The sequence below is a fragment of the Rhineura floridana genome, chromosome 1 (genome assembly GCF_030035675.1).
Source record: "Rhineura floridana isolate rRhiFlo1 chromosome 1, rRhiFlo1.hap2, whole genome shotgun sequence".
Classification (NCBI taxonomy): Eukaryota; Metazoa; Chordata; class Lepidosauria; order Squamata; family Rhineuridae; genus Rhineura; species Rhineura floridana.
Genome location: NC_084480.1, coordinates 145,215,356 through 145,242,134, shown reverse-complemented (window position 1 = coordinate 145,242,134; position 26,779 = coordinate 145,215,356). Strand labels below are relative to the sequence as shown.

The 26,779-nt window shown below is 45.2% G+C and overlaps 3 protein-coding genes across 6 annotated transcripts in view; 2 read left to right on the top strand and 1 right to left on the bottom strand.

Annotated features, from left to right (window-relative positions):
• Positions 1–2,274: 2,274 nt before the first annotated feature.
• LOC133382899 (uncharacterized) lies at positions 2,275–7,763 on the top strand. The gene is made up of 3 exons (XM_061622578.1): positions 2,275–2,648; positions 4,786–4,854; positions 6,932–7,763. The coding sequence occupies exons 1-3, from the start codon at positions 2,282–2,284 to the stop codon at positions 7,681–7,683; spliced, it is 1,188 nt and encodes a 395-aa protein (XP_061478562.1). The 5' UTR covers positions 2,275–2,281; the 3' UTR covers positions 7,684–7,763.
• A 486-nt stretch (positions 7,764–8,249) lies between these two features.
• Positions 8,250–24,093, top strand: LOC133376879 (purpurin-like). The gene is made up of 4 exons (XM_061609784.1): positions 8,250–8,290; positions 16,130–16,242; positions 17,576–17,788; positions 23,931–24,093. Exons 1-4 carry the CDS (start codon positions 8,250–8,252, stop codon positions 23,939–23,941), a joined length of 378 nt encoding a protein of 125 aa, XP_061465768.1. The 3' UTR covers positions 23,942–24,093.
• IDUA (alpha-L-iduronidase) overlaps positions 24,044–26,779 on the bottom strand; it is a 68,398-nt gene continuing 65,662 nt past the window's right edge. For all 4 annotated transcript variants that reach the window (XM_061634984.1, XM_061634992.1, XM_061635002.1 and 1 more), the window contains one exon: positions 24,044–25,127. In XM_061634984.1, coding sequence (XP_061490968.1) covers positions 25,030–25,127 — 98 coding nt within the window. In that variant the 3' untranslated portion in view covers positions 24,044–25,029. The remainder of the gene's footprint in view (positions 25,128–26,779) is intronic.

The following is a 26,779-nucleotide window of genomic DNA, read 5'->3' as shown; positions in this document are numbered from 1 at the left end:
CTCCTTCCACTGATTTGCACAACTTTCTCCAAGCTGGTGCCCTCCAGATGTTTTGAGCTCTCCTCATCATCCTTAACTATTGGCCATGCAGACTGTTCCTTGTACATTTGGGGGGGGGAGAGACATCTGGACAGCACCAAGCTTGAGAAGGCTGGTTTGTGGGATGCTGCTAGGGACTGGTGAAACTATGGCATTCTGGTTGGTCTGGAAGCTGCAGCTGGTGCAAAATGTGGCGCCGAGACTGCTCACTAGGGCAAGGTATCGCCAACATGTCACCCCACTGCTGAAAGAATTGCGCTGGCTGCCATTTGCTACTAGGCCAAGTTCAAGGTTCTAGTTTTGGTGTACAAAGCCCTATATAGCTTGGGACCAGGATACCTGAAAGACCATCTTACCCCTTATATGCTCAGTCGATCACTGCACTCTGCAGGTGAGGGCCTCCTGCAGATACCATCTTATCAGGAGGTCCATTCTGCACAACATAGGAAATGGACCTTTAGTGTGGCAGCACCTACCCTGCGGAATTCCCTCCACTTGAATATTAGGCAGGTGCCCATCTCTGCTATCTTTTCGGCGCCTTTTGAAGACTTTCCTTTTTCAACAAGCCTTTTAAGTTGAGACCTTATCCCAGTCTGCGTCTGTGTTAGAATTGCTTGTTAATATGTGTTTTTTTAATAATATGTTTTAACCCTTTTTAAAAAGATTTTAAAGGTTTTTTTAAAAAAATGTTTTTAACATTGTTTTGTTTTAATGTATTTTAAGGTCTGTTTTTATGATGTTTTGAAGTGTTTTTAGCATTTCTGTTTGCTGCCTTTATTTAAATAAATAAACAAACACATAAGTAGTAATGGCCACCACCTGGGCTTTAAAGGAGGATTAGACAAATGCCTGCCTGCTTCAGGCGGGTGTAATGTGAGGAGGAGGAGGGTCCAAGAAAGAGACTGGGAGGCTCTGTACACTGGCAATGACATCAGCCAGCCTCTGCCAATACGGTGCCTTCCAGATGTTTTGGACTTTATGTCCAATTGGCAACCTCCCCGTGCTCCAAAAATGTAGAAGGCCAATGCAAATGACCACATCCTGACATGTCTTTCATTAAAAAAACACACCACATTTTTACATGCATACTGGAACCACCGAAACATTATGTTATGGGTTTGGGGGTGAGATGGATGATTTCTATGAATCCCCTTCCTGCCTCTGATTTGGAGCCTTGCACCTGGGGGTAAGAAACCTGATCTGCTGGTCAGATGAGTTTCTTTTGTTAATCTAATAGAGTGGCCAGGTGGGTTAATGGGTCTATCAGGTGCCCATCAACTGGTGAATGGGCCAGGGAGATCCTTTTGTCATTGAAACTCTTCAGGAGAGCGTCCCCCCCCCTTCCTGGGACCAAGAAGAGGCTTGTGTTTCTAGTGTGTCTGTGAAAGGCTGGGAACTGGAAGCAGGCAGAGAGACTGGCTCCCTGCATCATGGCTTTAGGATTCCTCCTGTAACCCTGAAAAGCTGGATATTGGACTGCTGATGCCTTTAACCCCTCCATCCTAAGTTCAGGTCGGACTGTGTGTAAATAAACAAACTGTTAGGTCCAAACCATATTTCATAAAGACACCACAACCTCTGCTGACCTTCTTTCCAAGGAAACCAAACCCTGGGCGAGCGCAGGGACCCCCTGGAAATCTCACTGCTCAAAGATTGGGGTGGCACGCAACAATGAAATTGCCTAGCACTGAAACAAGGATTCCAACAACTAAAGCTAGTTCTTTCAAAACCTTTCCTTTGGCATGCATTTTCACACAATGCCTTCAACAGGGGCCTTATAGGGCTATCACCTTTGGCTGTTACATGGTAACAACAGACAAGTACTTCCACCTGGGCTAATACTTCACTGTTCGTTAATTGTGCAACTTCTTTTTGTTTCAACGGAAGCAATACATTTGCATACAAATGGTTACAAATAGGCCTATTGACTGGTCTTTCTTCATTTTTCCCAGTTACTGCAACACTGAGGGATCTTTCCTCTTTGCGGATTAACAGGAATCAAAACCTGTTCTGAGTTTGGCTTTGTGTTCCTGCAAAAAAGAAAGTCCATTTGTGGAAATTTTGCTTTTGGGCGCAAAAAAATATAGTTTCTGATTTTACAATGGCACAGAAATTATCATCCGATGTTGGCAAAACGGGACGTGGCGTTTCATGGCGGCGCAGAGAGGTTTCGGATCTCCTGGACATATGGGGTGAAACAAAGATCCAAGAGATTCTCAAGTCTAGCCACGGAAACATAGAAATGTTTGAAGAAATTGCGAAGCAGATGTCCAGCAGAGGACACAACCGTTCCGGAGCAGAATGCAGGAATAAAGCAAAGTCACTGCAGGGCGAGTACCGGAAAGTGATCGCGCACAACCGTAAGTCGGGCAACAGCAGAGCAACCTGCCCCTTCTATGAGAAACTCCACAACATCCTTTGGGGGTATGCTAGCATCACCCCAAAAAGAATAGCACGAAGTATCCCAAGTCTGGCTCGCACAGAGCAACCACCCACACCTTCGGCAATGGGAACGCCGGTTGCTGGGCGGCCACAGCGTGCCAATATCAATTGCGAAGGTTTGGTGACGGTGGATGTCGGACACTACCTTGGCAAAACGGATGTCCACGGTGAGTAGCAACAGACGTAGCTGTTGGTTAGGCTTCATATTTATCCCTTCTGCTATTAATTTGTCTTGCCTGATAATGTGGCCACCTTCACCTTCTTCCTGCCAGTTTCTTTGTTGCTTCTGCCACTGGCACCATTTTTTTGTGTAAAAAAATGTTACAAGGTCGATTATACATGCGTGAAAGATTGCAACATACAGATCGGTGGTGCTGGGGTGAAAGGAAACGGCGTGTGCAAAACGGAGCAGGGAAAATTGTCGCCCGAAAACCTTTTGGTACCTGAATGTTAAATTAGCGGTAGCAATAGGACAGAGATGTGTGAATGCCCTTTCTTACTTCAATGTATTTCCATTGTGAGACGTGGAGTACCCCCCCCCATGCCACAGTCCCACTTATAAAGTTGTCAATGCTTGCAAACTATAGGGTGATGCTAGTTCGATTGCATGACGTGTACGAGAGAGAAATGCACATTTTGAAAGCAGACTGCCCTATTGCGTAAACGGCCAAGGGAGGGGTTTATGTAATAGCAACCAGACCTATATGAGTGCAAAGTCAAGAAGCCGGTTGGGTTGCCCGTTGCTGTCTCTCAGACATCACGTCGCTCCAAACCGCTTGTTATTGAACCCCAACTATTCTTTTAAAAGTTCAAAACCCAACCACGGACCTTTTAAGTGTCTGTACGTGTTATGTTTGGATTTTTCTTTCCTGGCGCTTCATTGGCAGAAAGGCTCGCACTTGCCCTTTCTCATTTATCGCAGTGTGACTCTGGAATAAACTGCGTTAACGCAGCGTCACATACGGTTTGGCGATTAAAGTGGCCAGTAAAGAAATTGTGACAGTCTTGCACGCCATTCGTTGCGGCGGGAAACAAACAACAATTTCCCACCCCCCTTTTCCTTGAAAAAAGGAATTATGGCAGCGCCCAGAGCATTGTGCACTGAGTCTCTGTGTTTGTCTGTCTCTCTCTCTTTTGTAGATCGGTTTCCCGTGTGTTTGTGATCGCACTCCCATGCCCCCCCACAAAGCCTGTCTGAAAAAACAAAAACCAGTTAACAGCCCCCTTTGTATCTACAATTTGAACGCAGAACCTGACAGTGTGCAAATATCCCCAACGCGCGCAAGTCATTCAGACATCAATGGGACTGTTTTTCTATCACAGCTTTCATGATATTACGATGATTGCTTTTTTAAAACCCTTATTCTGTGCAAATTTTTTGTTCTTATGCATTGAAATACTGAACTCGCATGACAGTTGTTAGACGTTTGCATTGGAATGGTATGATAGTTAGCTGAAAAAACAGTAGAGAATGTGGAATTCGAAAGCCATGTTATTTTCAAGACAAAGTATAGTTATAGGACATTCTATTAGATTGAAGCAGTGTGGAAAAGTCCGTCGCAGACCAGTTGTGTGTCAAAAGGGGGGAGCTTGTATTCTGCTATTGCGTACCATTGTAAGCAATTTTTTTAAAAAAAAAATTAAATGAAGACCCCCATGCCCTGTCTGCTGCTGCCGACCACAACATGGAAGGCGATTTGTCTAATGAGGATGATGAGACACATTCCTTCCTTGAACCCATCAATGGAGCACAAAGTGGTGTGTTTTCAGAAATCCACAAGGCTCTAGCCATATCGTGGCACACCTGTGCACTGTAATTTGGTCACTGAAAGCAAAAAGCAGAAAAGACTGCTTTTCCAAAAAGATGTGCTGTATTTTTGTGAAACAAAAGAAGGTAACATAGTTTAGACTGTAGGAGGCATGTAATGTAAGGCAGATGTGAGAATAAACTTGTAAATGACCAAGAATAGTTTTTCTACTTTCAGATTTTTTTTCCCCACACAAACCTTTGTTGTTGTTGTTATGTGCCTTCAAGTTGATTACGACTTATGGCGACCCTATTAATCAGCGACCTCCAAAAGCATCTGTCATGGACCACCCTGTTCAGATCTTGTATGTTCAGATCTGTAGCTTCCTTTATGGAATCAATCCATCTCGTTTGGTCTTCCTCTTTTTCTACTCCCTTCTGTTTTCTCCAGTATTATTGTCTTTTCTAGTGAATCATGTCTTCTCATTAAGTGTCCAAAGTATAACCTCAGTTCATCATTTTATTTAATATTATCAACAAATGTGTTCATGTCACAGGTGCTGCGACAAACCAGAATAGCAGTGGCATGCAAGCTATGCCAACAGAAGATCTGCTTTCTTCAGTTGGTGCGTAAAGTGTGATTCTCCACCATTGCCCAACTATACAGCCACAAAATCAAATCATGCCATCCTGAGGCTTGCCATGACCTCATCTCCCAAGAAAACCTTGAGAAAATTAATACCCCGCATGTTTAACAGCAATGTAAATTGTAATTGCGAACCAAAAATAAACAGTGAGAGGGAGTGGATAGTTAAAAGTGTGAAAAGAGATAATAAAAGCAGACAACAGTTGGACTTGTTTCAGTCACACTTCTCATGATTTGTGTTCAAAATGTAAAAAGCTGCCCTGTTCCCATAGTTCAGACATGGCTTCCCACAAGCAATCCTTGGAAGTGCAGTTGGGGGGCATTTCCTAGCAGATACTCCTATTCCCCCCTCAGAGCTCCAGTGGCCAAAGGTCTTGAACAGGAAGCAGCTCCCATTCAAGATCCGCGAGGGAAATGGGGCATGTCCTAGTAAGTCCAGGGAACCTTCAGCAACATTTCCAAGGATTAATAGGGACTTGACATGACTGTAATGTAAAATAACAGTCTGGTCCGGCTGTGCGCGTGGGCAGCTTTGGTTTTAATAATGATTGTATACTACATGTTCCTGCTGTAGAAAAAAAAGTGTGTGAAACAACAACAAAAAGATCATTTTTTTTCCTTTGGGAAACAAAAGGGGCTTCCCTTCTGCCTAGTGTCCACCTGTCCAATCGCACTCCCTCCCACCTCCCTCCCCAGCCTTCCCCGATTTCACGTCCAACTGCCCCAAGAATGATTGAGCTGTACTCGATGCCACGGAAATTCCTCAAAAAAAAAAAAAAGTTATGAAACCCAACCTCACTTCTCCTCCCTCCTATCCCCTCTCTGTGTCCCATTAACCCCACCTTCCTTTACCCATCACTCATGACAACCACCCCCTTCCAATGCCCTCCTGACACCTCCTCCTCCTCCCCCACACCCACTACCACTGGCCCTCCCGCATGGCCAGTTTTGGCAATCGGACCGAGTGAATGACACAGAAACCCCTGTCCCTGAAAATGATCTAAACAGCCCACTTCCTCCCGCTCCTGCCTGCTGCCACGACCCTACTCCACTCCCATCCCCTGTGGAAAGGTCCATCAGTGTTTCCAAATGGGTCATTATACATTTCCATCGGATAATTTTTTTTCAAAGAACACAATGAGCTGAAAAGAATGGGATATTTAATTCCAACCATTTCCACCTTGGTAACAGAAAGCTGCAGGCAAGTAGTCTGGATTCCATTCTGCACAGCTTTTGCATTTGTTCTGGGACTGGACGGCAGACCATTGCAAATGCACAGTTAATACAACCCTAAACTCCCTTCTTAAAGTCTGATGGCTCCATCTCGAATGGCAAGCAAAATGTGCTTGTATGGGCTGTATTGTGCTGAGACCAAAACAATTGTGTGTGTGTGGACACAAAGATTTGGCAAAGGCATTGGTTACTGACCAAGACTTATTTATGGGAACAGCCAATTCTGTGCTGTCACATCATAGCTTGCTAGTGAAACTACTATCCCTGAAATGAATGCTGCAAATAATGTCACTGAAGTCCCGACAAAGTACTGGTGAGCAGCCACATGAAAAGCAACATCTTAGTATCGCCACTACTAGGAGGATGTAATCAGGGCCAGCTGATCTATTTATCATTCTGTGCAAAACACCTAGTTGCACAAGTGTTGCTACTCTGTGTTTTTTATGCCAGATGTTCCCCCCCCAGCCTTTAAAAAGTTTTAAAAACTTCATAGTTGTATGAACACTTCTGTGCATTATCCACTAAGAGGCAGAGCAGGCAGGCACTGATGGGTGTCTCCTGAATCAATGCTTGTGGGATTGTATGAAGTTATTTTTGCTGCACAGACCCTTGCCAGATGAAATCCCAGTAAACTCATTAATGATGACGCTAAATATAAAATGGCATCTAATTACAAACTGGCCTTGCAACCACCATCTGATAACTTCCTCTTTTTTATTACCTAAAAATTAAAAGCAGGAAATAACCAGAAGGACTGACGCTGTTCCATTCCCGAAGCAACATTTGTTTGTAATGAACTTCCTTTGAAATTTCTTTTGCTACAGATAACACTATCCCTAACCCTGTGGCAACCCTTTGCCCTGCAGAACGCTTAGCAATTCTAAGAACAAGAAAAACCAAGGAAGGATGCCTAGAGTCGCTGCTTCAGGCAATGTTGGAGCACTCAAAAGAAGAAGCACAGGTCTCCCACAGACAGCGAGAGCAGTTCCTTCATTTAATGCGTTCCAAACAAAACAACAATGATAGAATGATGAGGCTGGTACGGGAAGAGCTGGAGGAGTCCAGGAAGGACAGAGAAGCCTACGAAAGGCGTATGAGTGAAAAGGAGGCATCGTTGAGCGCCATCCTTAATACCCTCAATCAACTGGCTGATTATGTGTGCAATGAACAAGCAAAGACAAAAGCAACACCTGCCCCAGATAGCTGCCAGGTGACAAATATTTTCTCACAACCTGGCTTTAACACACATAAATATATAGCTATCCCCGTTGAGAATGGGGAACCTGTAGGCAATCCCTGTTTCACAAGCTCTGATGATGAGGAACACATGATCCCATCATCCCAGAGCTTGCTTTCAGGCATTGCCCCGGGCACAACATTCAACACATCTGGAATAGAAAGCGAGTGCATGGGAGCCCACAGCCCAACTGAACCATCCAGGCACTCTCAAATGTACACTACACAGAGCCAAAGCTCGCCAAGCATTGCCGCACCACGAAGGCAGCCACTGACTTCCACACAGTCCATGTCCCGGCCATCATGGGCAACCCGCAAAAGGGTGCCGTACAGCCCCTAAGCAGGGCACTCTTAATGCACACCATTTATAGGCGCCAAAAGGAAAATGAAGGCAATTAAAAAAAAAATAGGGAAGGATTAGAATTTTTTTATTATTATTATTTGTTGTTGGATGGTGAATGGACAGCATGAAAGCAAAATAAAAGTTTATGTTTGTAAAACCAACTGAAGTGAGTTTTTGTTGTTGTTGTTGTTAAATGGAAAGCATGTATGTGTGCAGAACACGAAAATAGAAACTTCTTGGTGTTTGGTGTGCATGGTGGTGGTTTGTAAAACTGTCCCTAGGGATATGTTTTCCTGAAATTGTTTGTGGTTCCTTTTCTCCCCAAAGTGAAGTCGTTTTATACCTGGGCTTGCCAAAAAAGGGAAAAAGTGGTGATTACAGTTGTTGGTAACACATGGGGTGCACACACAAATAAAAAAAGCAACATCAGACCATATAACAAGGGGGTGCAACTGCAATAGTGGCTTGTGTTTCAATTTTAAAAATAATGGCACATAAATAAGAGCTCACCATATACACCATATACATAATGAATGGGGGGAAAGGTAGGCGCACACCGAATCATGATAATCATCACCCTGAAAATGGCACAGCAAATGGACAAGTGTTTTCTTTTGCGGCCTATTGCCGAAATAAAACACAAACACCATTCATTGGGTTAAAACATGGGCCACTTTATTAAACGGAATCAATTAGAATAATGAACCTGCAGAGGGGAAATCAAGTGCGGGAGCATTCTGATGATCCAGGCAAAGCCTGCTTGCAGCCATAGGGCGACCAAACCTTGCCTGAGCCCGGGGCTGCCCTGTGCCAGACCCCCAGCTCAGTCCACACCCAGAAGATGTGTAGGGGGTCCAACCCGCATCACCGCCCCCCGGAGCCGTGAAACTCCGAGCGGATGAGGCACGTTGGCCCCAAAGGCGGCCCGTGTTCTGCCCCCCGGGCCGTATAGCCCTGAGCTGCAGGCCCCCGGACCGCCAATCGCCCCCAAAGGTGCCTAAAGGTGTCACCTAGCTGCCCTTTCCCTTTAAACCTTTTCCCGCACTTCTTTGCCACAAAAGGGGGACAAGCCTCTGCTTAGTCTCCCTTTACCCCACACCCGATAAGAATCTCATGCAGACCCCTCTGCAGGTCCATCAGGAGGATGGCATCGTTGCCTCCCGAACTGCATGTCCAAGCATGTCTGCCACTGAGGGCCTTGCCCTCCATGTCCGACCACAGCAGACAACCCAAGGCTACCGAGGCCTCAACTGCATGTCCTCACATGCCTGCCACTGAGGGCCTTGCCCTCCATGTCTGACCACAGCAGACGACCCAAGGCTACCGTGGCCTCAACTGCATGTCCTCACATGCCTGCCACTGAGGGCCTTGCCCTCCATGTCTGACCACAGCAGACGACCCGAGGCTACCAAGGCCTCAGCTGCATGTCCTCACATGCCTGCCACTGAGGGCCTTGCCCTTCCTGTCTGACCATAGCAGACGACCAGAGGCTATTGTGGCCTCAACTGCATGTTCTCACATGTCTTGCCCTTCAGTAACCTTCTGCCCTGAACCCTGCTGGAACGACATGGGTAGGAGACCATTCCAGCGCATACTCTGTCGACCCAGTCACCAAACCATGGCCCACCATCAGAGGCCCAGCTGTGAACCAATGTGCGTTTGCGGCCCCAAGGCCAGCCTATGAGCTCATGCCATGGCTGCAGAGTAGACTGCGCATCTGCTCCATCCCCGTCCAGCAACCTGCCAAAAACAGAAACAATCGTGAACAGTTGGGTCCCAGACCTTCAGACTCGCCCCTGGGGTGAATGTATTCCATGCGCCCCCTACTTCCACCTCCTAACGGCCTGCACCTGCATATACAAAAACCAAATAGACCGTCCCAGGTAGGCAATTCCACTGCCGGGTAGGCAACCCCAATTCCGGAGGGGCATGACCCTCAAACCCCCATGGGTCCGCTCCCAGGCATCGCGACACTAGACCGAAACTTTATGAGGGAGGATCCCTCCCCCTGAATATCAGGCAACCAGGCCTATAGCTTCCGGCCAAAAACACTATGTCGCCGTCATGGGGAAGTGTCCAGACCAGGGGAGGGTAAAATAATGTGGAATGACTCTTGTACCCCTGGTCTGCCTGGAAACAAACCTTGGACCCCAGGATGGCTCGAAGGGAAGTCTGACCTGGCCCCAAACACCCCCACCCCCCATCCGGAAGGCTCCAAAATTAAGTGTGAGGGGTGCTACATGTAACCGCTGAGCTTTGAAGCATGATGGTCACAGGGCACCTCCCTGATCAACAATCCCTGGCGGGTCAGGTGAACATGGAGGGTGAGGATAAGGGGTATGGGGGTGTGCATGGGCCAGCTGGCCAGCACATGACATATCCCAAGACATGTGAATGGTCCTAAAGGCCCCCTGCAAGCCTACCTTGCGACACACTGACAGACAAGCTTTACTCCTACCATCTGTGATGAATTCCAGGACATGATTCCTAGGAATAGGCCACACTTTGCATAGCCCCTGCCATCCCCCAACTCCCAGGAATCCCCTCCTGCCCTGACCATCTCTGACTCCCCTCCCCCATCTCCCAGTATGCGGTATGGGACTAGCAGAGTCGGTCCTTCCTCTAACTGAAACACCATTGACACACTGCAGGAACGGAGGGGGCCACACCGCAGGTTGGCGCATAAGGCAGCCAAAACCCTGAACCTGTGGTAAGGCTGTGAAATCCCTGTTATGGCACTATAAACCCCACCGCAGAAGGCCCCCAATACCTGAAGGGCAGAAAGCAAACACTTTCCCAGCCCCTGAAAACTTCAGGATCTTGATCTGCAACAATTCAAGCTTTTCCCAGGCAGCCTGCAGCCCTGGATCCAAAAGTCAATTTTAATACCCTGGAAGGTGAACACTGGGGCAGGATCCTCCACTTTCCCAGCTGCCAAAAGAACTCCCCAGTTCATAGCTACGCTATAAACTGTGCCATCAAGCGCTAACATGCACCCAAAGTCTGCCCTACCCGAGAACTGGACATCATGAAAATAGTGCCCCACCGCTTCTGGGGCCTCTCGTCTCCTGGCTGTCCCTTCCAAGAAGGGGCTGAAGTGCTCCATGCAAGAATACAGCAGCCCATAGGTAATGCTCTGCTGCATAGTTGACCTAAAAGGCAAAACTCAGCAGCTCAAAATCCACCATGTGTAACAGCTGGCAACGCAGGCAGATTAGCTGCCACACTTGCCCATAAGGCATCTCTGCCACAGGTGCGCACTATATTGAATGAAGTGTAGTGCACTGTGCATAGACTATCTGGTATGAAGCCATCACTGACTGACCCCACTTGTATGACGGATGGTGAATCAGGTAGACTTTGCCCACTGCCACTTTGGGCACTATACGGGGGGGGCACTGAGAGAGCAGAGGTAGGGGATGATGGGAAGGGGCCAATAACCCTGCCCAACTGTATGTCTTCATCAATTGTCCCCTGGACCAGTGCGTCCATAGGATCCGGAAAACCGCATAATAAAGAAAAACCACATCATAAAATGAGTCTCCCCATAACTGGGCAGTCTGCAAGCAAGGTCCATAGCCCTCGAGCGTAGCTGGGAAGGGACACTTTTCTCAAGCAGCCTCTGCTGGGGGCTGCTTCCCACTCCTTTGGGGGGCCCTGGCCCCACATATCCTTCTGGCTTGTTGTTGTGCCTTTAATAGCAGGTTCGTATTCAGCAGTTATTAGATGGCATGGAGTTAAGCAATGTCATCTTCTAATGTCTGCAGATCAAATGACTCTTAAAAGCACAGGACTAGAGGCCTGTAAAAAAGGTGGGCACCTTATCTACAGACCAGTTTGTAAACTAGCTAAAGAGAAGATGCAAGCAAATGTGCAGCCTGCACGTGATTAATTCCATTATGTTTAAATAATTTACTCAGAGAAATATGAATTGGACCAATTCTATGCATACTTACTTATGAGAAAATCCCCGAGTGTATCGTTACTTCTTCCCCCGGAAGGGTGCATGTGATTGCACACATACAGCAGAATCCTATGTGTGTTTACTCAGAATACCACAGATTAAATGGGTCTTAGGACAGAGGTTTATGGGACTTAACTGATGGAAAGGTTCATATATTTTTACCTGGGTTTTGAAGAACGTATTTGGGGGGGGGAGAAGCTTGACAGTGAAAAAAGGGGGGATGAGTTCCCTTTGCATTTGGAGTTGAAGTAGTTTTGGAGGTGAGGTTGCAGCACTAACTGGGGGTCCCTACTGGCTCCTGCAGCCTCCTTTCTGTCTCCAGCTGCCCCCCACCCTCATCAAAAAGCCTCTGCTCTTTGTAATTACATTGCATTGCTCCAATCCAAATGGCCGCTACGTTATGACAGAGCATCTTTCTAGGTTATTCTACAAAAGAAGTGGCGGCCACAGGCAGCAGGAGGGTGTGGGAGTGCAGGCAATTTTGCCAAATTAGCCCACTACCTCTCTAGGTAATTGGTAACTGAAAAGTAACATTTAGTTTAAACTAAAAATACACTTCAGTATCAAGAAAAGGAGTCTATTCCTATTTTGCTTTCTGTAATGGGAAGGGGACCCCAATAGAAGTATCTCCTGGCCCTAACTGGAGGTTTGCCACCCATTACAGCATTGTGAGAGACATGTAGTGAGCAAGCGGCAATGTCAATTGCCACATAAAGTGTGGAACTGGACCTAAATACATAGAAGAGGAGAGAGACAGCTCTTCGTCTATGCATCATCCCTTTACCTGCTGCATTACTATGCTTAGAGAAACAGACAGGAGCTCTCCATGAATACTTGCCTCTATGTTCTGCACAGAAGCCTGCCTGCATAAATATTTTGTTTAGTTTAAATAGAAAATCCTTAAAATAACCTTTTCCCCTACTGTTCTTTTCAAATTATATTTAATCCATAAAAATGCTGACTGTAATTCACCTTCAGCTAAAGTAAACATTTCTCTCTGCATACTTAAAACACAGACACACATGCCCTGGGTTGCAAGACATATTTGGCCTTTTCAATCTCTCTTTTACTATCAGCATAGAATTAAATTTTAAACATTGTCTCTCCCCCTACTCCACATATTCCAGGTTTATGATAGAAAGTCTAGGGTACTATTTAACTAGAAGTAGGTTGTTGTGTTTCCCTTAATCCCAAACATTATTTCTATGATAAATGATGGAATCAGAAGGTGATAGTTTGAAGGAAAGAAACAGGAGAGAGCAGAAGAGCATCAAAGGTGCCCCCATAGCAGTGCAGTTTGTTTAGGCCTGACATGTTCTGAATTAAAGATTCTTCCTCAGGGGTAACTGAAACTGAAACTGTAACTGGAAGGCCACCCGTGCCCCGCTGCGGCTGAAAGTCCTCACGCGTCTCGTCGCAGCCGCAAGGCCGGCCCATCAGAGGCCTCACCGTGGCTGAAAGTCCTCCCGTGCCTCGCCGCCGCTGGAAGTCCCCATGTGCCTCGTCGCAGCCGCGAGGCCGGCCCATCAAAGGCCTCGCCGTGGCCGGAAGGCCTCCCGAGCCTCGCCGCGGCCCGAAGGCCCCTCGCGTCCCGCTGCCGCCGCTGCCCCCGCTAGGCCGGCGCACCAAAGGGCCCGCCGCGGCCGGAAGGCTCCCCGCGGCGCGCAGCAGCCGCCGCCACAAGGCCTCCGCCACCAAAATTCAAAGGAGGGCGGGAGGCTGGTGGAGTGGCCTTAAATGGCCTTCAGCTGCCCCGCCTCCTTACTGTGCGTCACGACGGCGCGCTGGCGCGCCACGTGCGCACGCACACACCCTTGATGGCGGCCTGGCTTCGGCAGCAGCCGCAAACACGCCCCTTTGCCCGGCAGGTACCGGGCACGGAACGGGATTCTGGTGGAGCTTCCTAGAGAGTAACTGTAATGCAAATGTGCATTGTCCATGGGAATATTAACAGACAATGGTAGTTCATTTCTCAACATAGACTTGCGCATCTGAGTCCAAGTGCACTCTTGTTCCGTAGTCAGTAATGCCAAAATCTTGGACACATGCCCTTTACCACAACACAACAGAGGGAAAGGAAAAATAATGGTAATTAGCGTTCTGGCAATAAACAATTTACAGTACACATGAGTGCACTGTTCTACCAAATACCAGTGTGCAAAGTCTGGAGCAGCCATGACCTTTTAATGCCAATCTAGTGGCTTATGGATTAGCCCTCAGGCTCAGAGATGGTTGGTTTCCTTTGAAACCTGTAAAGAGTGGTTCTTGAAGTCCATTTCTCTGCATTCCAGTTGGAAGGGGAAAGTTCCAACAAAGGCTTAGTTTCCATCCATGGAGGTCAAAATAGGAGAACAGGACAGAGTGGTCTAGGGCAAATCTACACTGCACACTTAAAGTGGTTGAATAGTCATTCAGTCTCCCAGGGAATCCTGGAAACTAGTTCTGTGAGGGGGCTAGGGATCTTTAATAGAATTCTCAGCACCACTACTGAACATCAACTTCTAGATTAATTTGGGGTAAGCTATGGCAGTTAAACTGGTATAAAACAGATTAAGTTTGCTGTGTACATATACCACATGAGTATATGGCCCAGCCTCATAAACTAGGATTGTTGAACATGACCAAAATCTTACACAGAGTTCTGATGATTTATTTTATTTATTTCATTCCATTTCTATACCGCCCCTAGCCTATGGCTCTCTGGGCGGTTCACAGCAAGGAATAAAATACAATACAGTAAAAAGAAATCAGATAAAATCCCTAAAACAGACAGCTAAAGCATTTAACAACTTGATATAAAATGATCTAGTATTCCATTGCTTAGTTAAACTATTTTGGCCTTATCCCATGTCTTCATCAATACTTTCATAACAATTATAGTGGAAATAGTGAACTATTCAACAAAAACAACATAGTATATTAATGTGCTTGGTCCTTTGCAACAATAAGTCCCTGTCCTGAAAAGCTTACAATTTAAATTTCAGCACACATGGTGGGGGCCCTCTTTGAGGCATGTGCATGCAAAGCAGATAAATGTTTAAAAATCTATATGGTTTTTGGTGATAAGGCATAAAGAATGGTTTAAAGGCACACGATTCAGTGTTACTTTAAGCAGGTCAGTTCTGCACCTGGCCAGGAATCCACCTGGAAACCACACACACACACACACACACACATGCACGCACGCACGCACACACACACACACACACACAAGACAGACAGAGACAGAGACCTGAGGTTGTTGGAGGAAGGTACAATCTTTCTTGTGTAATTTTAATATTGGCCATCTTAGGATGCATGAGTTTCTGATTTAGTGGGCCATGTGTTTCAGAGAACACAGAAGGCTGAATATGGCAAAGATGCTTCAACTATTCAGGCTTGTTGGTTGGGATGCTTTGTTGGATTACGTAAAAGCAGTGTGTGTTTGATAACAGCCGATAGTCCACTGTGAAGATTACTGGTGATGGTTTTTACATAATGGATTATCCACTGTTAAGCAGGCCCAGGAGACAAATAGCCAATTAATGCCATTCCAGACACCTTATTTAAAGGCAGCTAGAGCCAGCCACAGTCAGACTTCTTCAGAGCAACAAGAATAAATTTCTAGGAATAAATTCTAGAAGCTACAGAAGATGCAGAAGTGGAGCAACCAGTTGCAAAGCATTTGAACATAGACAGTCACAGCCTGTTGGACTTTTCCATTACAGTGATAGAGATGTCAGCAGATCCAGCAGTACTGACTAAAAGGGAGAACTTTTGGATTTTCTCCCTGGACACCAAGAGGATGGAATGCTCAGAGGGGCTTCATTTGCAGAAGCTAAGCAGTGGTGGTACTGTCCTCCAGGTTCAGGCCATGTGGTGCCAATGTGTCCTGGCAACCAAGAGGTCTTCTGTATCGGAAGGGGGAATTCCACCTTGTGGTTTTTCCCATTACAATGTTACAAAAACACCTGCACGTGGCTGACTTTCTCTTCTCCTAAAGATACAGGATCAGTCTCAGGCCTGAGCCTGGCAACCCTAGTGTCTAGCCATGCAGAATCAGATGAGGGCTTCAGGTTGAATGAGTTGGCGTAAGTTGGGGCTTTTACTTCATGTTAATGTTGCATCTAGAAGAGGATGCAGATGAATAGGGCAAAATAGCAGCATTCTGCTATCTGTGTTTTGAAAAGGGGGTGAGCTCAAGACATTTTGGAGCCTGAGGCAAAGCACAAGAAAGCCTCCCCCCCCACACACACACACTCCATGTACAGAAGCAGTTGAATCTTATTTCAACACTGCCAGTGAGACAGTGTCCACCACCACTCTTGAGGGCAGGAAGGTAGTTTAGAGGGCACACACAGCTCTGGACTCCAGCAGAGGGGAACAGCTGGGAGAGGTAATGCTGTGCCCCCTGCCCTGGTTTTGCTGCCTTAGGCAGCTGCCTCACTCTGCCTGATGCTAGGACTGGCTCTGATTAATCTTACTGTCTTCCTGTTTCAGATTCTGGGTAATCTGTGCTGACATGGCTGCCCAGTACTCAGTGCCTGACCCCAGCACTCCAGCAAAAATGTTCATGAATTATCGAGGCCTGGCAAGCTATTTGTCAAGTGGAGGTGAGCAAGATATCTCTTGTTGCTTGGGGGTGAGAATGTGGAGAAAAAGGGTGTGTGATGTGTATCGATAGAGCTACGAATGTTGGAGAGCTGTGTCTGGTTCTGTATCCAAATGAGGCATTTGTATGTGTCTATGGTCCCTTATAACATTATCTTAGTGTGGGAGCCACTGCACCATGTGACCCTTCCTTCATAGCACAGATTTACTATAGTTATTATTAAAATATGTCTGTATAAAATATTCAGGGTGGCTTCAAATATGAATGCAATAAAAAAAATCAGGAGGGACATTTAAAAAGCAGTAAAAGCTCAAAAGCCTATTAAAAATGGAACTCAGCAACAGGGTCAGGTGGATCTCCCATGGAAGACTGTTCCAAATCTTGGATGTCCCAGCTGAAAAGGCCATCTTAGATGCCAGCCCCTAATTTCAGATTATCCAAGCCACCTGGGAGAAGCCCATAATATGGCTATCATACTTGCAGGGAAGGAAGAGCTGTTGCCTGTGCTCTTATTTATTTAGATAGTGGCGCAGAGTGGTAAGCAGGGGTAACGCAGCTGAAGCTCTGCTCACAGCTGGAGTTTGACTCCAATGGAAGGAGGAAGTCAAATATCCGGTAAAAGGGGTCGAGGTCCACTCAGCCTCCCATCCATCCGTGGTCGGTAAAATAAGTACCTGGCATACGCTGGGGGGTAAAGAAAGGCCGGGGAAGGAACTGGCAATCCCACCCCATATATACGGTCTGCCCAGTAAACATCGCAAGACGTCACCCTAAGAGTCGGAAACGACTCGCACTATAAGTGCGGGGACACCTTTACCTTTTTTATGTACCACTTTTTGATTACAGTCCTCAAAGCAGCTTTATGTTTTATAAACATCCAATGGACAGACACACCAAGAACCAAACACTTAAAATCAAAACAAAAATCAAGCAGTTCGACTAAAGTATCTGCTCTTATCTCCTCTCTTCTTGGAGGCTAATATTTGCTGTTAGAGAAGATTAGCCGTGACTCACAGGGGTAACAATTTGAGATAGTAGCAAAAACAAAGGAGAAATCTGGTTAGCTGTTTCTCCTTCCCTGTGGAACAGTTCAGCTTTCCAGCTTCCTTTGACCATCAGGACTCAAGAGGGAGCCCTCGTAGTTCTAAACAGGTAGGGCTTGGCTGCTTTTTGTGTAGTAGCAATGTGTAGCCAAGCTCAGCTATTGAGCAGTGACATTGCACACAGATGCACACTGTTATTCTCCTATATCGCTGGGGGGAGGGGGTTATTTCTAAAGCCAGTCCCAATATTGGAACTCGTCATCTGATTTTGGATTCTTGGCCTGGTTTCAGGTGACAGCTACTGGGTGATTGGCCCAGACTATGATAGCTATGCCATCACCTATGCCTGCTGCAGTCTGAAAGAGGATGGATCCTGCGTTGACGGCTACTCCCTTATTTTCTCCCGCAATCCCCGCGGTCTTCCCCCAGCCATTCAGCCCATTGTGCACCAGAAGCAGGAAGAAATCTGTATGTCTGGCCAGTTCCAGCCTGTACTACAGTCGGGTAGGTAGAAAATGCTATTTTGCTTGGTTCCTGAATGAGGAAAAGTTTGACGGTTTTGGGCAACGTTGCTTGTGCTGTACCATCTGTAATGCAGACATATGGCTAACTGATCTACAAGAATATAAAGTGTCATGAAGCCGGCTGACCTAAAAGAGCCATGCGTGACCCACTCAGCTGATGTACAGAAGGCTCACATAAGGGTGTTTTCTGTGGCAGAATAGGGTTGTGTTAAGGTTGGGGTGGCTAAACTGTGGCCCTCCAGATCTGATGTCGTTGGACTACAACTTGGTCATGCTGGCTGATGAAGAACATGTGGAGGGCCACAGGTTAGCCACCTCTGACATAAGACATGTACGAAAGGGGAAATTCACGTATGAAGACTGTTGTGGGTCCAAGGAATAGTTCCAGCCCAGACTGGTGCTCTTAAACGGAGGGTCTCATACCAGGGCTCCTAGCAATCAGGCTCTGGCACTTTGCCTTCTGACCCTGTGCTACCAGCTTGTTTCCATGGCAAAGCTTGCTTTACTATTCTATGAACACAATACTAAAAAAGAGGAACTGGATCACACACCCCGGCACAAATCTGCGTAAAATTGACCGGTGCTAATTTATATGTATAGATGCATTTTAAGAAACAATTACTGCAATTCAAACAGAAATACATTGCATCACAACAGAGGAGACTGTGACCTATGTGCCTGCTCAGTCTGCTGTTCAGATGCTAACTGTTGATGAGCAGCTTCACGGCCCTCGCTGCCCTTCCTTGTCTTTATCTTTAAACTGGACTTGGACCGTCCCACTTTAAACTAGGGCACATGACAACCTTAGTTTTGAGGGCAACATCTAGGCTACAAGACCACCCTGCCTGTCTACTGAGTCCAGTGACCCCATAGGTCAATCATTCGACACCAGGCCTCTTAAAGCCCTCTCCTTCATGCTTGCTCCTCAGTTTGGGTAGATTGATCAGAGCTTGGAAAAGTTACTTTTTTGAACTACAACTCCCATCAACCTCAGCCAGCATGGCCACTGGATTGGGCTGATGGGAGTTGTAGTTCAAAAAAGTAACTTTTCCAAGCTCTGGATTGTCTGTAGTAGTGAGTACAATGGGGTCTGCTTAAGTGCCTCTCTCATATATCCTCAGTGGCTGCTCCTGGCTCAGGTGGACCGAAAGCTAGCTGGGCCCTGGACCTTGGCCTATTAGAGCCTGCTGCTTAGGAGGGTATGGCTGCCTCCAGTCTGGCTAGGAGAGAGGTGGCAGTTTTGGAACCAGACTTTCATTCTCTCTTTGCTGCATAGCAATAAAGGGAGACGTGAAATCAAAGCAAAGCAAAGCACTCTTTACTACAGTCAAAGACCAGCATTCAGGAACAGCATGAAACACATTATCCATAATATAAAACAGAATGAAATAAAGTAAATATATAATATGTGATTGGATAAAAGAAGATGAAGATATCTGCACAGAAATATTACAGAAATTCAATTAAAATCACAAACTGCATCCAGTTGTCCTGGTAGATTCAGTACGAGGGATTGAATACATTCAGTTTCCCATAGTTTTCTGTAATAGAGCCAATACAAAACAACATGGGACACCGATTTGACTTCTCCAGAGTCACAGAGACACTTGCATCCACGGTACGGGGTTTTTTGGTATCTTCTCTCCTAAACTGATGAAGAATATTAAGGCACACCAGTGTAAAGGCTCTATGATGATTTTGGACCAAAAGCGTATGTAGATAGTTTGCTGGAGTGCTCTGTTTGTTAAAAATAATTGGAAGTTAAGCCTAGGTCTTGTTGGCATTGCACATCTGCCACACTCTGGCAGTGTGATATAAGGTGTTCCAAAGATATAAGGTGTTCCAAAGAAAAACCATATAGCTGGAACTTTGGAGACAGGTTTGCTTTCATACTGACCAGAAGTCATCCTGTAATGTTAAAGGAGCTAAACCAGTTGGAAAGAAGATCAGCTTCAGCCAGAAGAGCAGCAAACCAAATGCTGCATTCCATTTTTCAAAGTCCAGCCTCTAGTTGCAGGGTGGCAAGAAAGCAAACCCTCTGTGACAAGCTCCACACTTGATGAATAAATATTTACATGTGTACAAGTTGAGAATCACAACCAGCTCCAGGATTATGGGGCCTCCAGGCAAGACCTATCAGTGTTCCACCGGCAAACCCACTGGCATTCACCCTTTCCTTTCCTCCCTCCCCCCATAAAGGGCATGGTGTCATTTGAAATCCTTGGAGGGGGTTTGGAGAAGGAAAACAGCAGGTAGGAAAAGGTTAATCATCCCCTACCTTCTGTTGCAATTGCCCTCTTTCCAAGAGCTTTATCTGGGTGTTTTTTTGCGCGCATGTTTTATGGAACTTGTTGCATAGTTTTTGTGTCTGATGAATCTTTTTTGACAAATGGAGGGACAAAATCTGTTCTGCCAGCTTTGGGCACATTGTGCTGTGTTGAAGATGAAAGGGAGTAGACTGAAGATCTCTTGAACACTATTTTGTATTCATGAATTTTGGAGAAGGGAGACTGTAAACAATTTACAGCAGCATCTTAATGGTATAACTTTATTATCACATTTAGCATGCAGTGCAATTTTATACATGTCTGCTCAGAGGTTTAATTACCCTTACTCCCAGGCAAGTGTGTAAAGGTCTGTAGCCTTCTTCAGAGCCCATTCTGATAACTGGATTTATATTTTAAGAACATACAAACGTTTTAAGCAGAGGCAGACTCCTCCACAGAATCGTTGTGGGTGGTGATACCGTGCCCCAGGAGGGACTTAATACTGGGAACGATCTATCGTCCCCCTGATCAAAATGCTCAGGGAGACCTTGAGATGAGATGTGAAATTGAGGAAGCATCCAAACTAGGAAATGTGGTAGTAATGGGTGACTTCAACTACCCGGACATAGACTGGCTGCATATGTGTTCCAGTCATGACAAAGAAGCAAAGTTTCTAGATATTCTAAATGACTATTCCCTAGACCAGTTGGTCATGGAACCGACCAGAGGGACGGCAACCCTGGACTTAATCCTCAGTGGGGACCGGGACCTGGTGCGAGATGTAAGTGTTGTTGAACCGATTGGGAGCAGTGACCACAGTGCTATTAACTTAAACATACATGTAACTGGCCAATTGCCAAGAAAATCCAACACGGTCACATTTGACTTCAAAAGAGGAAACTTCACAAAAATGAGGGGATTGGTAAAAAGAAAGCTGAAAAAAAAGTCCAGAGGGTCACATCACTCGAAAATGCTTGGAAGTAGTTTAAAAACACTATATTAGAAGCTCAACTGGAGTGCATACCGCAGATCAGAAAAGGTACCGCCAGGGCCAAGAAGATGCCAGCATGGTTAACGAGCAAAGTCAAGGAAGCTCTTAGAGGCAAAAAGTCTTCCTTCAAAAAATGGAAGTCTTGTCCGAATGAAGAAAATAAAAAAGAACACAAACTCTGGCAAAAGAAATGCAAGAAGACAATAAAGGATGCGAAAAAAGAATTTGAGGAGCACATTGCTAAGAACATAAAAACCCACAACAAAAAATTCTATAAATACATTCAAAGCAGGAGACCATCTAGGGAGGCGATTGGACCCTTGGATGATAAGGGAGTCAAAGGTGTACTAAAGAACGATAAGGAGATTGCAGAGAAGCTAAATGAATTCTTTGCATCTGTCTTCACAGTGGAAGATATAGGGCAGATCCCTGAACCTGAACTAACATTTACAGGAAGGGATTCTGAGGAACTGAGACAAATAGTGGTAACGAGAGAGGAAGTTCTAGGCTTAATGGACAATATAAAAACTGACAAATCACCGGGCCCGGATGGCATCCACCCGAGAGTTCTCAAAGAACTCAAATGTGAAATTGCTGATCTGCTAACTAAAATATGTAACTTGTCCCTTGGGTCCTCCTCCGTGCCTGAGGACTGGAAAGTGGCAAATGTAACGCCAATCTTCAAAAAGGGATCCAGAGGGGATCCCGGAAATTACAGGCCAGTTAGCTTAACTTCTGTCCCTGGAAAACTGGTAGAAAGTATTATTAAAGCTAGATTAACTAAGCACATAGAAGAACAAGCCTTGCTGAAGCAGAGCCAGCATGGCTTCTGCAAGGGAAAGTCCTGTCTCAGTAACCTATTAGAATTCTTTGAGAGCGTCAACAAGCATATAGATAGAGGTGATCCAGTGGACATAGTGTACTTAGACTTTCAAAAAGCGTTTGACAAGGTACCTCACCAAAGACTTCTGAGGAAGCTTAGCAGTCATGGAATAAGAGGAGAGGTCCTCTTGTGGATAAGGAATTGGTTAAGAAGCAGAAAGCAGAGAGTAGGAATAAACGGACAGTTCTCCCAATGGAGGGCTGTAGAAAGTGGAGTCCCTCAAGGATCGGTATTGGGACCTGTACTTTTCAACTTGTTCATTAATGACCTAGAATTAGGAGTGAGCAGTGAAGTGGCCAAGTTTGCTGACAACACTAAATTGTTCAGGGTTGTTAAAACAAAAAGGGATTGTGAAGAGCTCCAAAAAGATCTCTTCAAACTGAGTGAATGGGCGGAAAAATGGCAAATGCAATTCAATATAAACAAATGTAAAATTATGCATATTGGAGCAAAAAATCTTAATTTCACATATAAGCTCATGGGGTCTGAACTGGCGGTGACTGACCAGGAGAGAGACCTCGGGGTTGTAGTGGACAGCACGATGAAAATGTCGACCCAGTGTGCGGCAGCTGTGAAAAAGGCAAATTCCATGCTAGCGATAATTAGGAAAGGTATTGAAAATAAAACAGCCGATATCATAATGCCGTTGTATAAATCTATGGTGCGGCCGCATTTGGAATACTGTGTACAGTTCTGGTCGCCTCATCTCAAAAAGGATATTATAGAGTTGGAAAAGGTTCAGAAGAGGGCAACCAGAATGATCAAGGGGATGGAGCGACTCCCTTACGAGGAAAGGTTGCAGCATTTGGGGCTTTTTAGTTTAGAGAAAAGGCGGGTCAGAGGAGACATGATAGAAGTGTATAAAATTATGCATGGCATTGAGAAAGTGGATAGAGAAAAGTTCTTCTCCCTCTCTCATAATACTAGAACTCGTGGACATTCAAAGAAGCTGAATGTTGGAAGATTCAGGACAGACAAAAGGAAGTACTTCTTTACTCAGTGCATAGTTAAACTATGGAATTTGCTCCCACAAGATGCAGTAATGGCCACCAGCTTGGACGGCTTTAAAAGAAGATTAGACAAATTCATGGAGGACAGGGCTATCAATGGCTGCTAGCCATGATGGCTGTGCTGTGCCACCCTAGTCAGAGGCAGCATGCTTCTGAAAACCAGTTGCCGGAAGCCTCAGGAGGGGAGAGTGTTCTTGCACTCGGGTCCTGCTTGCGGGCTTCCCCCAGGCACCTGGTTGGCCACTGTGAGAACAGGATGCTGGACTAGATGGGCCACTGGCCTGATCCAGCAGGCTCTTCTTATGTTCTTAATCAAACCAATGATCAATTTGCTCTGGCATTCTGACTTCAGCAGCAGACGACTAAATGCCCTGGGGGAGGTCACAAATGGAACAATATAGCCATCCTTTATTATTAGCCCTCACCATTTGGTGCTCAAGAATTTAATGCCTCTGAACATGGAAGCTGCATTTAAGTGGGGTGGGAAACTTGTGGCCCTCCAGATTCTTGTTGGACTTCAATTCCCACCAGCCTCAGACAGCCTATGTCAGGAATGATGGGAATTGTAGTCCTACAACTTCTGGAAGGCCACAAGTTTCCCATGTCTGATTTAGATGATATGGCTAATAGCTGTCCATCCCTATGCATTTTGCCTAAGTCTTTTAGAAGCAGTCTAACCCATAGGTTATCCCCACATCTTGTGGGAATGAATTTCATGTATTACGTATGCCTTGTGTTAAAGTTGTTCTTGTTGGGTGGTAAGGGCTGCCAGTTTATTTCATAGAATAACTTTTGAGTTCTAGTATTAAGAAAGAAATAGTTATGTACTCTTTCCAGATGGGTCATGTCACCTAGAGGCTTCTGCATGAGGTGACTAATAAACATATTAAATAAAATAGCTGAAGCTGAATCATACTTTGAAATATGATAATGCAAATCTGAGTGTCTGCTGATCTTGCTTGTCTCTGCAGGGGCCTGTTAAATCAAAACACCTCCCATCCAGAGTTGGAGCAGAGGCCAGATTTCTGCATCTTGAAGTTGTCCGTGTATAGATTGGATTAGAGCTTTTCCTCAAACACATCTGTTGGTTTATTTTTTATTTTATTGCACTTGGGAGCAACACATATTGCTTATCTGCACACAAAGAACTGTATTCATGTTGGTCAATAAATGGTTTTAAGTAATCTTTTACATTGTTTCCTCGGGCTGTGTTTGCATGGGCAAACCTGTGATATCAAGTACTTCAGCAGGAGATTTGGGAACTTTATGGTTTTAGTTGTCTTCACATACATTTCCCCACACAAAGGGTTAAAAAGAACATGGGCTGCCATCAATCTTACGAGTCCCATCGCCTGGCACCATGTAGCATCGGGTTTCAAGTTTCAGGTGCCATTTTTAGGTATAAAGTAGCCCAGCCCTTTCAGGTCAATGGGATCCACTTATCACATAGGTCAAGCATGCCCACTGCTGTTCTCATGTCACTTTGTTCTACCCTTCCCTGACAACTGAAGTAAGAGTGAGGCAATTTTTGAGGCGTGAAGGGGGCAGACAGCCAGACAGAGATCACTGGTCGAGAAAGTGGCAGAGGCCAAAAAGGAAGTATAGTATAATTCTGTGCATGCCTTTCTAAACACTGACAACCATAACTATTTATTTGCACACATTACTTCTTTGTGGTTCCCCCCCCCCAAAAAAACTTATAAAGCCTTTTCCATAAGCAGGAAGTACTACAGGGCCTTTGTATCAGTCCTCTACAGTCAAATAGCACAGAGGGCATGAACTGGATTGGCCCACAGCATAGGGCAAAGGATTAATGCCTCATAACCCCACAGACCAAGGTCCAATTCAGATCAGGGTCCCCACACTTATTTCTAACCCCCCCCCCAACCTTTGCACTTAAGGATGGAGCTACATGACGAATATATGTGTAGTTTAGCCTTCAGGAAGGAACAGAAGCAAGGGACAGTGGATTTCTCAAAGGGCATGAGAATCACTGCTTTCTGTAGCTTTACAAACTGCAGGCTTAATTCTGTAACTTCAGACTTGCCAATGGGGCACTCTTGCTCCTGCTTAAGATGCTTCCCTGTAGTAGCCTGGCAGAGAAAACAAGCCTGCCCTGTCCCAGTAATCCACAGCTCGCACTTTGTAAAACCCTGTGACTCTTGTTCCTGTAAAGAAAGACATATAATAAACTGAAGGTCTCAGTTATAAAGACAGAGGTTGGAATACTTCAGTGTGTACAAAGTGTCTATATTTGCATTTAATAAAAATAAATGGATGCGTATCTACTCAGCTGAACATTCAGCTGCTCCTGTTTTTGGAACTGCATCCCTGTTGAAATAAGACAGGTGCCCACTATTTGTACTTTCTGGAAACAGTTGAAAACATTTTTACTTTGACAAACTTTCCCAGCTAGATTGGGATTTTTTTTTTTTAAAAAAAAGGTCTCTGCCTTGGATGTTTGTTTGTATTGTTTTAAAACCTCTCTTTAGTTCTTTTTATTGTATGATTTTAAATTGCTTTGAGACTTATGAGAGAGATGTTTCTTAAATTAATAATAATAATAGTGGGCAGGTGAATCGTCACTTTCAGCTACTCCCCTTTCTCCACCCACTGACTCTCCCATGAATTCCATTTTGTTTCCAATGGTTTATCTAGCAACTTCTGACTGCTCTGTCTTTTCCCCTTCACAGTTTGCTGCACCCCTCCGTTTTTTTCTCCCTTTCTCAAGGAGTAAACTTCCTTCACTCCTTGTAACTAGCCATGGGAATTGCTATTGGATTTTATCATTTTCATATTCTGTATCTTCGCAGAGAGAATTCTGAAGTAACATTTCTCCACGCCTGGTTTCTGATTTTTTTTCTAAAAAATCTAGTTTTTTTTAAAAAGTCATCTCAAAAATATTAATATTAATATCTATATTTTGAGAAAATAAAATTTCCCTCAAAATGCCGATATTGATATTTTCTCAAAATATCAATATTGATATTTTATTTTTAAAATTGATATTATATTGATTTTTTTTTTTAGTGGGGAAGATTAACTCAGAAAAAGCAACGGGCAGGAGAGAAAGGGGGGCAGATGACCAGGGCCAGTTCTAAAGGGCGGCCAGGTGGGGCACTGGCCCGAGGGCCCCTGGAGCTACCCTGCTCACTAAAAAACATTGAAGCAAACAGTCTTCAAAGACATGTGGAGTGGAGCCGTACTGTTTTAAACTTTTTGTATTATCAGCAGATTGGGTTAGTATGGATTTACAAGAGGAAACTGCATGATAGCTCCTGTTTGCCAGTAACGTCATGTGAACCATGTGAATTAAAAGGAGATGTGAATAGCACCACACACACACTAAATCACCGAGTAGATGAGCCCTTATACACACTATTTTCACTTCCCCTCCCAACCTTTTAGCCAATCAGGAGAATAAAATTAAGTTTCTGTTCCTTGTTAATTATGTTTCTAGGCTGAACCTTTGACCCTCATGTCTACTTTTAAACCTTTCTAAACAGCATCCCCTGGTAAACCTTTGACCCTCCTGTGCACATCTCCTTGTACACCTTTAATATACCTGTGAATGTTTGCTCTTCTTGTACAAACGAACCTCTAAGACCAAAAGCAATCATTTTATAACAACCAGGCAGAATACAAAACGGTGGAAGAGTTTCATTCCTTCACACTAGTGAAATTTTTGGGAAATTGAACAGTAGCTGTGAGACCCCTACTCTGGGTCTGGTCTCATAATGGATGGCTATCTCACAATGGCCCCAGCACAGGTCTCTCATGATCCCACTACTAGGTGCCACCTCCTGACACTCTGTAACGC